The following is a 16,226-nucleotide window of genomic DNA, read 5'->3' on the forward strand; positions in this document are numbered from 1 at the left end:
TTCACACTTGCTGTCGTCGTCGTCCCACCCCACCCCAGTGGCCTCCTTCTGGCCATGTTCCCAAGCTGAAGCCAAGGAACTCTGTAATCCTGTCAAGAGTGGTCTTTGGCTTCTGGGTCACCTCAGATCTCTGCTTCTGACTTTCTCTGCATGCTAAATAACATAGTTCCTTGAACATTATGTGGGACGCCTCAAGGACATTCGAAGAAATTTGGATACAATTTGACTCGAATGGGAATAAAGCTTAAAAAAGCAAAATAGAAAAAAAAAAGAAGAGGATTTTGCAGCACCTCATCTTTAATTAAGGTGTTTATAAAAAAGTGAGCAAAAGTAATGCTTTCAGGGCCTTTAAGTGTGTATATACGTGGTGTATATAGCTTACACAAAGTGAAAATGACAGGCCAAGTTATGAGATCATACTCGACATCATGGGTATAAGTGAAAGGAGTTTTGTGTACCGACACTTAAGATGCAGCACAGCTTGGAAAATTCAATTTCCAGGCCACACAGTTTAAAGTCTGCGGTGAACACTCGCGACAATAATGACAGATATGAAAATGATTTTACACCACTGCCGTACTGTCAGTTCCACTAAAATGTTTCCTTAAATCAAAGTGAGTATTTTATGTTGATAACATTTTTCTGAGCACCTCCTCACCAAACCCATTTTCCTGTTAAAAATGTAGGTCGTGTAGATGAAAGTTTCTCCGTTATTGTGACGATACCAGCTTAACAGACCATAAGAAAACGTGCTGAGTTCACATTAATTTGGCTAATTGGAAAAAAAAGAAAAGAAAAAAGGAGTAGCAGGTAAAGATGATGCTTTGAGAAGATAAAGAGCTCCGGTTTACTGAAAACTTGTTTCTCAAAGGCTTCGACGGAGAATCCAGTTTTGATACGCGACATCCAACACAATCTACATCGCACCGTTTTTTCCCCCCGATGACTTAATAAAGCCTCGATTTGGGGAATCTACATTAAACTCATAGAATTATTTGGAAATATTCCAGAATATGATCAAGGGTATTTTTTGTTTTGTTTTGTTTTTTTGCAAAAGCTCTAAACTGAAAGAATTTATCTGTACACTTTCATCTGGAGGAATAATTTTCAAGCTCTCGGGGGCGAAGATGTCGATGTCAAGTCTGTCTAAACACGGAAAGCCCTTGACAAAACAGCACAAACAAATCTCCCTCTGGCAGAAAGCAAATTACACAAGAAACTGAGATGACTTTGCATGCGTGATCATTTGTTTACACACGGGGGGTTACATACGAGGAGTTTGCGTGGGCTGCGATCCCTCTCTTTACTCGCTGGATTTGTTTCAGGGGGAAGAAACAGACGGGAGTTCAAAGATCAAAAAATAAAAGTTGCTCTTTGGAGCTGCAGCTCACTTGGGATTTGTTTTGTGAGGGGAGGTGGGGTAAGGGTGTGTGTGTGTGTGTGTGTGTGGGGGGGGGTGTCGGCGTGATTTGGAGCAAACACAGTTCCCTGCACCCATCCCCCACCCCTTTCTGTGTCAGCCTTAATAGGGTCACTCAGGACAGCTGAGTGAAGCCCACATTAATGAGGGATTGGCCTGTAATTTTGCCACTCGTTTCCTTTCGATGCTGTTGAACAACAAATGGCGGCACCTACTTAGGCGTCCAACTCCACCGCGTACTCGTGCGAGATTACTCGAACAAGAAGGTGAAGAAAGGAGGGTGGGGGAGGGGGGAGGAAATGAAGTCGGGAGTAGCCCGAGCATGCTGCAGGGCTGACTGCCATGCCCTGACCTTAAACCCCCCCTCCTCCCTACTTAACACATTTCATTGGGTTTCAGCGGGGCCAAAAATATCAGGTCCTCTGCTGCTGGTGAAACCTTGCGAGGGCCACGGGTTCACTGGCTGACCTCTGCTCTGCTCCAGCTCAACAGGAATTCAGTGGGGTTAATGGCATTTTCACTGACTGACCTTGTCAAAACGCCCGTGTTATCTTTGAAAATCGGACCTCGCTTCTGTGTAATGATTGGCTGGGACATTATCAGACTGCTCTCACAGAAAAAAAAAAAAAAATCTAATTAAAGGTTTCTGTTTGTCTTCATATTTGTGTAAAATGGATTTTTAGATTAAAACAAGGGAAGCCCTGGAAAAAAAATAACACAAAAAAAACGTGCGAGCAATTACCAGGACGTGCAATTATCACCTTTTGTACACAGTCAGATAATAAAGTAATAACTGACAGACCCTCTTTGTATCCGGTAAGAAAACAGATCTTTTTTTTTTTTTCCCTTCTCCATTACGAGTTTTCTGTGCAATAAAAAGCATCGCTCATCAAGGTTGCAAGAAAGTGAGAACAATGAGAAAAATAGTGTCAGTATGCATTACGCAGAGAAGATAAAAGATAGCCGGGTGCTGCCACGAGCAATAACTGTAACCTTGACAAATGAAGCGTTTGAGCATTCAAGTGTCTGAGCATGTTTCCAACAGTCCATTTTAACGGCGTTTCTGCACTTGTGGTGCATAAAACGAAGTCGAGCTTGTCCGGTTATGTCAGTGTCAGAATACGAAGCCCTAAAACTGACCTTTATCTTAAATGCGAGGCAGACAGCAATTTGGGGCGAACTGTATGAGTCACTTACAGCGCTGGAGATGGAGGTTACACAGAGCAATGGAGTACTTCCAATATTTTAACTGTTCTGCTAATGTAACCCCCGAGGGGGCCCCTGCTCCAGTTTGAGAAACTGTGTTAGAGTTTTAGTTGGTCTTAATGTGACAGAAAAACTAAAACTAAATATCTTTGGGGGTTTTGGACAGTTTTGTTGACAAAACAAACAATTCGGAAGACGTCGCCCTGTTTTTTTTTCTTATTTATTCATTTATTTTTTTTTGCCACCAGTGGCTGGTTTCAGCTCACCGTGTCTTACCCATTGTTTTGATTTGATACAAGCCTACTGTGCATTTCTTAAAAGTCGGGAACACGCGTCAGCATTTCTGAGGAGGTCGTGTGACCCGACACGAACGAGTAAGTTTGCGTCACACGACAGCAGCTGTCATCGGCGTCGGTGAGCCACAGCGTTTATCCCACGCAGCCCGCATAGATAAAATCACGCGTCTTCAGCCGAAGCCAATCTCACACGAGAACGTCTTGTTTCACCCTCTTCAAACTGCAGAAGAGGTCAATTGCAGCGTTCAGCGGCGACTTGCATGCGGGGCGTTCATGTAACATCTGTAAATTGCAGCTGCAGAATCAAATGGCGGTTAGCGCACAGCTTTTACGCACATTATCGCTGGCGGTAGTAATGTGTTATTACCAGGTGCCGATAAAAAAAACAAAGGAAAAGTGTTTTTGTTTTTTTTAAGACGAGAGAGTAGCTGCATAAACTACGAGTTCGACTATTTGAAAATGTGCCCCTTTTTTTTTTTTTTTTTTTTTTTGTCAGATCAGTAACCGAGCAAAATGCCGAAGATTAAATCGGCGATTATAATAACGGCTACCTTGTGAAACTGCCGAGTCTATAACGAACAAGAAATTCAAGACGGTCAAATATATAACGCAAACGAGAGCGCTCGGTCCAAGAGGGGAAAGTTACAGACGAGGAGCGGATCAGACACGGGTCCGATGGTCGAGGATTGCATTTTGGAATTCAGAGCGTTCGAGCCGACTGAGAAGTTCAGGCTGCATTGTGGTTCACGAGAGGTAAAAGTGTGAAGTCGCTCTCACTGACAAGAATAACAGCCTGTGAGAAGGTCAATTCTCTCATACCACTGAGAGGCAAAGGAAGGCGGCATTAGTATGCTCTCCACACCGTCCCACATTATCAGCCGCATGCAGCAGTTTCTCCCTCCGCGGAAAGAAAAAAAAAAAGAAAAAGAAAACCAGTCCATGTTTACTTTGACAGTGGGAGCAGACGAGTTGATCGCAAACCAGCAGCCGGCCGTGTTTGTAACAGCCGGAAAACTACTCGGCATCTCCACCAACTTTACACGTACTTATTACTGTAAATAATTTGTATTGAGGCAAGGAGCACGTTCCTTAAATGTCATGCGGGTAAATGTGCAATCTCTCTCTGGAAAAGCAAGCCCTTCCTGGTGTTTTTCCTTAAAGGAGATGGTGCTGCGATTCGGAGACGCGTCTGCCAAAGGCGCATTACTCAGGCTGTCCTTGACGTGCATATAGCAAACATGATATCTTATGACAACCACTGGCGTAGCCTAAAATTCCTCCAAGCATATGATTTACGTTTCAAGACTGTTTTAAGTGCTTGAAAAAAAAAAAAATGCAGTTGTCAGCCAATGAGAATAGGAACCAATGTCTCTCAGGAGGTTTGGGTTCAACTCAAGGCGCCATCTTGCTGAACGCCACCCGGGGACTGAATTTGTGACCAACAAGACGAGCCTCTTTCTTCAGGAAACAGTGAGCCATTATTTTCAGTTCCTTGAGTGTAACTTCAACCACATAGTTAGGAATTCTTTACAACATTGGGAGTTCATTTTTTTTCCTTCTCCCCCCCCCTGGAAATTGGCCACTTCCACTCTTGCACAGTGAACACAGATGAGTGTAAAGATTGGCTCGGTGCGCTGGAAAGTAAAGTGGCTAAGGAGCTGGCAAAATGAAAATCTACTGGTGTGCGGAGGCCGGAGAAAGAAAAACAAGCATCGCTTTTTGTTCCTTTTCTTTTGAATACGTCCTCTACTGTTAACAGAAGTTCTGCGCTAGATTTTTCACTCCATCTCTCCCCCCCCCTTTCCTCCCATCGGCCCTGACAGACAGCTACAGGCCTCCTGACAATGCCCACTCTCATTTCAAGGACAGTTTCTATAGCGAGTTCACAGAGAGCAGTCACCGCTCGCCTTTGTAAAAACATTTCAATGAGGCCACTGACAGGTGGTCTTCAAAGGAGCAAGGAAGCATAGCTGGCAAGTGAGCTACGGAGCCAAGTACTCCTTTCATACAATATTCCCCTTCTCGACTCCCTGACGGGGTTGGAGGAGGAAAAAAAAAAAAAAAAAGAAGACATGTCTCAAATGTTTATACAGGAATATCCGTTTCACACTGACCTCTCCTCTATGCAGATGCCGAGCAGCTTTTAACTCCCGCGCTACCGCCGGTGCTCGCGACGCTCGCGGTGACGTGTGCCTCGTAAATAATCCACGAGACAAACGTTTATCACAAACAGCCTGTATTATTTATCTATTAGGGAGCTTAAGAAGCTGCGGGACCTGCTCGGGGAATAGCCCGCTGCGTACTGGAGGGTCGGTGCCTCTGAAACGCCGCACTGGCACTGGCACGGAGCTGCAGTGTTTGGCCAAAGGGGCCCCCTCTGTGTTCCCTCTGCCCCGGAGCAGGAGCCAAGGCGTTCTGGGCTGCGATTCAAGAGCAATAAACTTCTCCAGCGTTTTAGAGATGGCATTTGGAGGTATCAGCATGCTAAAGCCTCGGAGGGGTTGGCCCATCGCTCTGCCAACACGACCCTGGGAGCTGCCACTGCCTCGTCTGCCTGCGCTGAGGGGATTTGTGTCAGTGCCGGGCCTTAAAATACCACGGTCCTGCTCCCCTCCCCCCCGCCCCGCCCCCACCCTCCTGTCTAAGCTTCACTCGCCCCCAGACTGACAGCATGACACAGACTCACTTTCTCTCATATTGTCCATTTCTGTTCTCCTGCACAGGACTAAACGCATACATTTGTTTTTTTTAAAGTTGCGTGGGGTTTTTTTTTTTTTTTTTTTTTTGGTTCACTCAGATTCACTTAAGACTTCTATTTAAATCGTCTTACTATCCAGATTTGCGTTGCTACATCTGTGGTCAAATTACACACACACACACACACACACACACACACACACACACACACACACACACACACACACACACGAGGATGAAACATTTCTTCAGCCTCATCCGCCAAAGAGTCTCATCAGCGACTGACTGAAGGTGCAGCTTCTGTGATCGCATTTTTTTGTTTGTTTGTTGTTGTTTTTTTTTGTTAGGTGTTGCTCGCTTCCTCCTCATCTGTTTCTTTCTCTGGCGCTCGGTGAGTCGGCTGAGGCGCAGACAATTACTGGAAGCCTGTTGTTCATTTACTCCCACAAGGCCGAAAGGCGGAGGTGATGAAGCAGCTGTTGGTTGGCATGCTAAGTGAAACGCACACACACACACACACACACACACACGGTGCATGCCTAAACAGCTCTGTATGAGACTTGTCATGCAGAGAGGTGGGGGGGGGAGGGGGGGGAGACTGCTCAACTTCACTGCTAATCAGGATGCCTCTGCTATGTCTTTGGGGCCTCTTGTTTGTTGCTCTTCCCTGGTACTCGGCCTGGATCTGCTTGATTTCCTCATTTGGTTCTCATTTATTCTGCTGCCACACAATGCGAGAAAGTCGGCATTCATAGGTCTCGTGGGGGAAAACAGCTGAATGCCAGCGCATTTGATGCAAGCAGCATCTGGGTCTCTTTCATTTTAAAACTAGCCGGTGGGTCATTAGGAGCTCGTACCATTAAAATGATGTAGAGGGAACGCACATCTTTGTGTTGTTTAATGTAGTGTGCAAAATGTAATGCAACGGAGGCCACTGAGAAATGCCTCCCTTTGCAAAAGCCAGCACAGATTCACTATTAAATCTCACGGCTAGTCTGTTGTTTATATGACACCTTAAGGTGATCATAAAATACATAGTGAAGACTCTGAACAATCCCTCTTAAAATCAAAACTATATCTGAATTTTTTTTTTCTTTTTCTCTTTTTTTAAAACAGTATAATAAATTCACACACGGCCGAAAGCCCAAACTGTAACAGACCAACTCAGAACCACTTGATCGTTGCAGTTATGAAACATATTGCTTCATCCTTCACATCATATTTGTTTGATTTTTCTACTGGTTACGATTTCTGTCTTATTCTGAGATAAAAAAAAAAAAAAAAAAGAAGAAGAAAAGGCTTCAAAGAGAATGAAGTGAGCCTTGAAAAACCCGACTGGTCTCTACCGCTCTGATGGCCATAACAACCCGTGTGATACACCTGCGCGCACGCACACACACACAGACAGACAGACAGACACACACCTCTCGCCACTGTACCACTTTTAAAAACCACTCCAAAGCTCCCACCAACCTCCTCCCCCACTGAGCCAGATAGAGTGGAATCAGGAGAAAACACAGCTCCATCAGGCCAAACCATTGCCTCTTCCAGCGAAAATAGCAGCTTTGAGAGAGTGAGTGCAGGCAAAGGACAGACTTGGTCGGGGAGGGGGGAGGTGGAGGGGATAGGTGGTGGTGGTGGTGGGGGGAACGGGGAAGGGGGCAGGGTGGGAGGCTCAATCACTCCGTGGGAGGCAAGAGAACGAGGGAGCACAAACATAGTACTGCTGTTGGCTCCGAGCCATGTTTGTGTCACTAACAGAAGTAGCCTTGTCCACCCCCACTGCCCCCCTCCTCCCCTCTCTCTCTCTCTCTCTCTCCCTCCCCCCTAACCCCCTCTCCTGCCTCACACTTGCTTTTCTCCCAGTTTGCTTGGAAACAGAGTCAAGGGGTGACCGGCTGGATGCTTGGTAACAGAAAAGAGCCGCAACAGAGAGGAGAACAGGGGTGAATCAGACACAGCCCAGGGCTGGAGCAAAAATCAAAAAACGAGGGCGGGGAGGGGGGTGGGGGGGGCGGCGGAGAGGCACTCAATAGCAGGGACTGTGCTTTGGGAATGTTGATGAGGCAGGGACATTTTTTTTTTTTTTTTTTTTCCCTGTTTGGTTCCTCCAAGTGAACCAACAAGCAGCACTGTGGATGTGTGGGCGATTTGTACTCAGCATGCCCGCAGAGCGACTGAGCGCGAGCTCCTTTGAAGATTAGGTGTTTGCATTATTTCACATGCACAACGGGGGGGGGGGGGGGCAGTCTTTCAGGCCCAGCCCAACCTGATGGAGCATTGATACATCTTAAAATTAAATAAGCCGAATGCGGTTTCGATCAAAGGGAGGGAAAACTGAGAGCGTCTGAGATTTCACTCGGACTGCGCTGCAGGAGAGGAGCCAACTCTATTCCCAACTGGCAGGCTCGCAAAAAAAAAAAAAATTAAAAAAAATCCCCCCCCAAAAAAGTGCTTTGTGTTACGAGGCATGTTGTTGTTGAGCAGATATCTCCGTGCAACAAACTCCCGTCTGCGTACTCCCAAGCAAAAGAGAAAAATCAAGGCCACCTAAGAACTGCCTGCCAACTACTATTGTTCCTGGCAATATTATGCAGCATGTGTGCTGTTAAAGCAGGCATTAGTACCACCACCACCATTTCCTCAGGCAGTCCGAGCATATCCAATTACATTTTCGCAGGGAAAATATGTATGGTAATGACAGCAAGATGATCATTTTTTTTTTTTAAACGACAGAGGCTTCACTAAAGCCTTGAAAAACCGACTTCTCTTTGATGCCTCAATACAACCGCACAACCGCACTGGCTATGTGAAAACAAAAACAACCAAAAAAAAAACAACCTATCCCATATGCTTTTAGCTTATTTTGTGTTTTTTTTGTGTTTTTTGTTGTTGTTGTTGTCTTTTTTTTAATGCCACAATCCAGGGACTCATTTGAAAAGAGTCACTTACCATCTTCAGTTTCCTGCCACACAATGCCTTCAAGATTGACACTGGTCCCGGGCTCGCAGGGCCCCAAGCACTCGGGTTCGGTAGCCAGGGCCACGTCGGACGTGTTCACCGCCACCGAGCGCGTGCGCACCATTATCTGCTCACACGGCGAGGCGATCTCACTGTTGCCTACCGCGGCCAGGAGGTGGAGGGGGGGAGGAGGAGCCGGCGTGGAGACGGGCGACTCCATCTGCGAAGAGAGGAGTGGAAGGTTTTTGAGAGAGAGAGAGAGAGAGAGAGAGAGAGAGAAAGAAACACAACGAGACACTTCAGACGCAGCGAATAAACACACACTGGAGCAGATGTGGAGAGTCAGCCAGCGGATGCCGCGACGAGAGGAAGTGAACAAAGTGCTCAACGCATGAAAGGCATTCTGGTATTTCAGTGGCCCTTAAAAGCAATCTTCATCAGAGGGAGCGGGTGATGGAGCAGTTAGTGCTGCGGCGTCTCTTTGCTCAACCTTAGAGGTGATTAGCGGGGCGGCGGGGAAGGGAAAAAAAAAGCAGAAATGTGAACTGGCTTTGACTGCCTCTGTGGAAAGACAGAATTCGCTACGCTGGAGGGAGGTGGGGGGGGGGTCGGCCAAACAAACTACCCCCACCCGCACCCCCACCCACCTACTCACACACCAAATCATCTCACAGGCTGATCACTCATTAATTCCCTCAATTAAAGAGCTCGTTGTGGTACGGGGAGCGGGGCTGCTGAGGGTCAGTAATTGATTCCACCTGTTCTGACACACTGTGACAGCGACGGGGAGACGGCGGGGGGCCGAAATGAAAAAGGACAGCGAGGGACGGGGACCAGACTAAGTGAGGGGGGACGACGCGCGAGAGAGAACCGGAGGTAGAAAAAAAAATGTGTAGGTTGGGGGAAAATAAGAGAGAGAGAGAGAGAGAGGAAGACCGATGGTGATTTAAAGGCCACAGTGACACCGGGCTTAGTGCTCTTTATTCAAGGCGGTCGACATTAAAGCGCTCCAAATCATTAGCGCTGAACTGCAGGGGGAGCGCCGTTGCCGAAGCCAACGCTGCACATTTATTAATTGGGCATAAACCACTCAGTGCTCGCAAATGTGCTGCCAATGTTGGATCCAATTAGACTTAGAAGACAAAACAACAATTGACACGTTGGATTATAACCTTGTACACCCTTTAAATAACTGTTCTAATCTACTTACTGTTCCAAACTGAGTACGATCACACGTGAACACAAACTACTTACCGCCGCCGATACCGAGGTGACGGCTTAAGTTGGGTCCACCCGGGGTTGTCGGCGGGTCGGTAAACCGCCTCGGACCCGAATGAACCCGCTAAAAACCGACGCTAACTTCTTCATCCTCAGAGGATGAATCCCGCAGACTCTGCTGTCTGCCTGCCTGCCGGTCAACCTTCGACTGAAACATCTCTCGACACCTCCCAGATGGACAAACACAAAATTTACATTTCTAATCACTAATGCAACCCCCATCAGCCCTAGCTGTACTTACTATTCAGAAATAATTGGCGCTGATTAGCAAATATTAATGCTAATTTAAGGTGTTTTATACCTGTTAAACATCGGCATCTTAGCATTGTCGTGGACAGCATTTAGCTCCAAAGAACAGCTGTGCTTATGTGGCTCTGCAAAGCTGCACTTATCATGGCTGTAAATGCTTCGGAGTAAAACATTTTTTTTTTTTTTTTACATCTATTGCCAGAGAAACTGAAATGTATGTGTAATGAGTTACAAGTTAAAAAAAAATTCCATGACGCTCGACTACTTTTTCACATTTTGGGGTTTAACAATGATTGTAATCTTGCAAGACTAGCAACAGATTGCTATAATAACCTATCACGTGTTAGAAGATTTAAAAAAAATATTTTTTTTATTTTTTTTACACACTATAAATATAGATCGGTATTTCCACTGGAGATGCGCTTTTAGAAAATACCCCGCGATTTATTCCGAGTGAGGCACATCAATCACAGAACAAGAAATCTGAATCCGCGATGAACTGAGAGCTCTGAAAACCAAACATTAGTCACTGATGAAATTTAATATTAGCTCAAGACTTGTCATCACAGAGGCTTTATATTTCACGGTTTACTGAAATCAGCGCGGATAGCCCATTTCTGCCGGTGCTCAGAGAGCAAATTAATGTGTGCAGAGAGTGACAGAGAGTCGGAGCTAACGACATCGTAATCGCCGCGTGTCAGTTTCTGATGCACGACGTGGCCGAGCCGCCGGCCGGCTGAGTGAATGAGACGGGACAGGTAATCACCCGAGCTGTCACCACACACTGTTCCTGAGCCTCACGGAGACACGGGGCTGCAGACAAGACCACACAATAAACCCTCCTTCAGAGTGACAGCAAACGGTGAAAGGTGCAAACAGGTTCATGCAGAGCCTCCCCTAAATTGACTCAACTCCTCAAAGTCAAACTGTTTTGTGTCGACATTCCCGGATTTGACATTTTGGAAAGATTTGTGACCGAAGTGAGCTGGTGTAGTTTGCTTTGACCTGGAATTAGCCTCCAATAAATGCGTTTACTCCATATGTTTTGGGCGGCACTCGTCATTTATCAAGATTATCACGCTAACAATCTCCAGATCGGTTTCCTCTTTGGACCAAACACAAAACAACACACGATGTTTTAGCTGAGCGCTGTTTGGAGCCGGACGCTCATTGGGGCAAGTGTTTGAATTGGCCACTTGATGCTGGCAGCGCGAGCATCGCCGAGAGTACGGCTGAAACTTGCAATTATTTTTTATCAATCAATTCATCTGTGGGCCATTTTCTGAATTAACCGATTCACCATTTGGTCAGAAAACAGTGGCAAACGTCCATCGCATTTTGAGAGTCCTTTTGAAAATGATCCTTTGCCCCGTTTTGACCAAACAGCAATCTAAAACTCAACGCAAAAAAAAAAATCAGCACATTTAAAAGAGAATTGCTGATATGTTTTGGGCATTTTTGCCTTAAAAAAAAAAAAAAAATCCCTGAAATGTTGACTTATATTTTCAGACTATTTAATTATTTTGGACTGCTTTAGCTCTGGACCAGACATTACTGAAGACCCGACTGCCAGTGATACTTGAAATGTAATGCATTTATGCGATAACCCCGGAGAAGAGGTCCAAACCCCACTTTAAAATGACAGGAGGCTAATGATGGCAGATAATAATGAATTAAGGGAAACACGGTTTAGTGTGCAAATGTGAAAGCAGAGCACAGTTCAAGGATTCCCCCGGTTTACAAGTACAGCCGCAGTACGAGACGCCTTTTATTCATTGCGGTTCTCCAATTATTTGCTTTAAAAAAAAACAACAACAAAAAAACAGAACAATTCCCTTCAATATCCGCGAGGTTAATAACTTTCATTAATGAACTGATGAATTTCACAATCGTATCTTCCATTTTCAGATTAGGTACAACCTTGCCTGGGTGATCTTTGGCATTTATTTTTTTCCACTCAATTTGTTGGGGAATTAGAGGAATTATCCCATTTCAACTGTCAGAACTACAAGCGACTAGTCAGTCTAATGTCATTACGCAATAAAGGAGCCATTCTCTAAAGCAATGGTACAAAATAATTAGAATAGAATCACGACGGAAATGGGACCAGTTTACATGGTGCGTGAACAATGCCGCCCTATTTCCAAGTTCTGTCAATGGATGAGTGAACAAAAGGACTTTCACTGTGGGGCTGGCAGAGTGTAAAACCCTCACAGTGAAATGCCTGACGTCTCATCCGGGGTTTCGAAAAAAAACAAAAAAAACAACAACATGCAACTGAACTACACAATTTGTCAGATTACAAGGCTCTACCCGCCACTCAGCTGGTGCCAAATTCCACAATTTCTTCCCTCCGTGCAAGACTTTACAGAAGGATTTTGAAATCTCCCCCGAAACCACAATGCTCGAGTGTCATGCAAACCGTTCCTTAACTGAAACCCTTCAAAAAGCCACACTGGCAAGAATAATGTTTAACTCGCTGACAAAAAAAAATAAAAAAAATCCTGCGAGTCTTGAACTGGCGTTGTGCTGACTCTGCCTGGATTTCCAGTGATCGCACAATAACTCGGCCGTGGCAGATGGATGTGTGCTGCACTTTTTACTGGACACATTAACTTCAGCTTTAACTTGTTTATTAGAGTTGGGATTAAGAAATTGAGCACTAAGCTTGGACAAGGATTATGAAAAGGATTACACTGCACTGTCATACTGAGACACCTGTCTTGGTTGTAACTCGTGGACGGTGGGGAGCCGTACACAGTTGACCGAATGATGCTTTGAATCTTTTATTTTAGTCAACGCTTAGGGTCAGCACGCTGTAAAAGTAGAAAGCCTTAACCTTGACTGACAGTTTGTAAAATGTCTGAGCAGCTGTTATCAGTTGCTACATGGATCTGTATTTTCATAATATCGTATTGCTATTATCAGAGATCATCAGATCGCCCTCAGAGGGAGGTGAGGGGCAATTAGAAACCTTTTCTCCGTCATCATTCCCTTTTCAAAATGTCCGTGAAGACGCAGGTGCTGTAATTGACCTATTTTCGTTCATTCTGTTGGATAATGCTGTAAAAAATTACAAAATAAAGATTTTAAATGTAGGGCACCAGAATACTGATCAGAAGAAGTAAAATTAGCAGATGACACCATAGTGACTTGTGGAAAAAAAAATGCGTGGACTATATTTCAGTAAAGAAGTTGACGCTTTCTTAATGGGTGTCTGTTGGAGCCAGAGTTGTTTTTTCTTTTGTTGTTGTTGTTGTTGTTTTAAAGCCTGCCCCTAGTGGCCCTCAGTGGTATTACACATTTAAGGCCCTTTATTGGTTTCACTTTTCAGACCCAAAGGTCCAATTGTATATACAGTCTAAGGCTTCTCCTCTCTGATTACAAACAAGAAAAAAAAATAGTTTTGCTATGGCTATACTAAGGCAAAGTCAGTAACAAATAAAATGGATCTAAGGATACTAGAACGGCAGAACGTGCGGGGTATGATTTGGCTCAGCCGGACGCTATTGGTCATAGTGGTGAACAGAGCTACGCTTTGGGGAGTAGGCAACGGAGAAAATGGAGATAAGAGGTTTTTTTGTCTGATTGCAGAGCACACCTGTCGGGATTGGCAGATGGAAAAGGGAACCCAAATGGGAATCAAGGAGTCGTTTGTGCTCGTGTGATTAACAGTGAACAACCTTCCTTTATATCGGCAGGGAAAATAACAACTGGAGAACCTCTCAACTCGTGATCAGTTGGGATTTTACTGCCAATCAGAACAAGCTGAGTCACTATGTATATATTATATATATATATATATACTGTACTGTATATATCTATATATATATATATATATATGTTGACTGTTTCTTGGTTTGTTGTATATAATATATATAGATATATAATGTACTGTATATACTGTGCATTTTATATTTATATTTTTTACTGCTATTTAATTTTATTGCTTTTCTATTATTATATTATTCTATTCTATTCTATTCTATTATTTTATTCTATTGTTTCTATTATTGTCTTATTGCTTCTGTATGTATGCTGCTGTAGCGAAAAAATTTCCCCTCGGGGATTAATAAAGTACATACCTACCTACCTACCTACCTACCTATGTGGGAGACGCAGAGAACCATGAGACCAGCCATGCCTAACCTGTTAAAAATATCTACGGTCTGGATTTGATTTTATGTAAGATGTGACGTGTAACACGGATATTGTTTCTAAAATAGTTATGGATAGAAAGCCCAGATTCATTTTTAACAGCGGCCCTAAGACTAAAACCACTTTCATTCACCAAGCTCATGTTTAACACGGGATTATAATAAATGTTCTGGTCATGGTTTAAAAATTCATACGAGACTGCTGTTGCCGGTCACAGAGAATCATGTCTGCAACACTTGTTCAATAAGCATCACTGCTAAACCATAGAATTACATATTTTTCCTGGTCCTTTTTCTGCTTCGGAGCGTGCAACAACATGAGCACCAAAAGCAGTTCCTCTCCCTCGCATGCTGTCCTATTTCATGTGCCCATGCTCACGCTTTCTTTATCTTTCTACTTTGCAGAACAGTTGGTTGTAATGTTGTTAAAATGGGAGTCAGCTCATTGAGTCAGGTCACAAAATGCGTACTGGATCATTCAGATTGATTGCATACGTGAGTTATCATCTCCCGCTCCGTTTCTGTATGTACAGTGAACCCTCGCTATAACGCGGTTCACTTTTCGCGGTCTCGCTACTTCACGGATTTGCATCGTGCATTGTGTTCTGCATTCTGATTGGCTAAACAGTCTCTCCGCTTCTTCTCTACCTGTTTGTCAATAACGTTGCGGTTTAATATGTACACGTACGTAAAACAGCTTGCCAAATTAAAAATAATCGATGGTGGCATGTCGGTTTATAAGAATCTTTTTGCCCAGAAGAAAAAAGAGCGACAACAACTACCGATAACTATGTTCTTCTCTTGAAAAACCACACCTGCACCGCCGGCTTTAGAAGAAAGAACCGCTGCAGAGCGGAGTCAGGATGCAGCGGCTCAGTCAGAAGAGCCGTGAAATACACGAGTCACTATTTGTCCGACTGTACTTTGTACTTTGTATTTGTTTTCATAATCATTTTTCATTTCCTCCCGTTCTAATCCAATGACTCGGGTCGCAGTGGGGCGGTGTTGATCTCAGCAATTTGAAGCCTTCAGTTCGTATTGATGATTAAAATTATTATTTTACAGTACAGTAGTTATTTGTTAAAAAAAAAACATTTATACAGTACTTTTATTTGTTAAACAAATGCTTGGGCTTGTAAAAAGGTTTTGTTCTTTGGTTTCAATGTATTATGGAGTATTTCATTGTATAATAATTGTAAAAAAAATAAAGGTTCCTACTTCACGGATTTCACCTATCGCGGTCTCTATTTGGAACGTAACCCCCGCGATAAACGAGGGTTCACTGTACTACAAAAAAAAAATACAAATTTGTTAAACACCTTGGTGTCTTAGTTAAAAAAAAAAAAAGAGGCATTTCTTTATTGAATGAGCATGTATTGTACAAAAGAATATCTATAGTATTCAATATCAAAGAAAAGGGTTGATTAAGATTTAACCAACACGACTGTGAAAATGTAAATATGTGACAACAACATATATATATGTAATGCTAAAATAACATAAGCTGGCACCAAGGCAATGGCGCATATTTCTGTTATACAATATGTTTATGCCTGTAATTCAATGCAACACTGCCTTTTTATTTAATTGGGTTTTCATCCCGAGTTGCAGTTTTGTTGCATTGTATTGTTATTTCGAGGCATCGTGTATTATTGCAATATTTTTCTGTTGAAAAAAAATTGATAAACCATTTATTAAATCTTTATGAAATGTTTTTAAATGATAAATACGGGTGCCAAGTGTCGCCCATTAATCTGACGGTTTTTTTTGTAAGTGCTACGTATTACTATGCTAATGTCAATGTTGTTAAACTGCAAGAAAAAAAAAATCCCAGAAATCATTTGAAAATTGAATCGTCGCAAAGTAAATAAATATTTAGTCCACGGCGACGTATGGATAGTTTCCTGGCTGCCGTCTGAAAGGAACTACGACTGCTCTTCACTGGCCAATGTTAACTGTTTA

General features: G+C 43.7%; 2 protein-coding genes across 5 annotated transcripts in view; both read right to left on the bottom strand.

Annotated features, from left to right (window-relative positions):
- Window positions 1-16,226, bottom strand: part of myo9aa (myosin IXAa) — a 229,071-nt gene that overhangs the window by 161,761 nt on the left and 51,084 nt on the right. The window lies entirely within an intron of this gene.
- znf609b (zinc finger protein 609b) overlaps window positions 1-16,226 on the bottom strand; it is a 76,595-nt gene that overhangs the window by 14,705 nt on the left and 45,664 nt on the right. For all 4 annotated transcript variants that reach the window (XM_069705622.1, XM_069705623.1, XM_069705621.1 and 1 more), the window contains exon 3: window positions 8,572-8,800. In XM_069705622.1, the coding sequence (XP_069561723.1) occupies window positions 8,572-8,800 (229 nt within the window). The remainder of the gene's footprint in view (window positions 1-8,571; window positions 8,801-16,226) is intronic.

The sequence above is a fragment of the Brachyistius frenatus genome, unplaced genomic scaffold (assembly GCF_029030835.1).
Source record: "Brachyistius frenatus isolate BFR_SWC_R1_liver_20210118 unplaced genomic scaffold, ASM2903083v1 Contig_58, whole genome shotgun sequence".
In the NCBI taxonomy this organism is placed as follows: domain Eukaryota; kingdom Metazoa; phylum Chordata; class Actinopteri; family Embiotocidae; genus Brachyistius; species Brachyistius frenatus.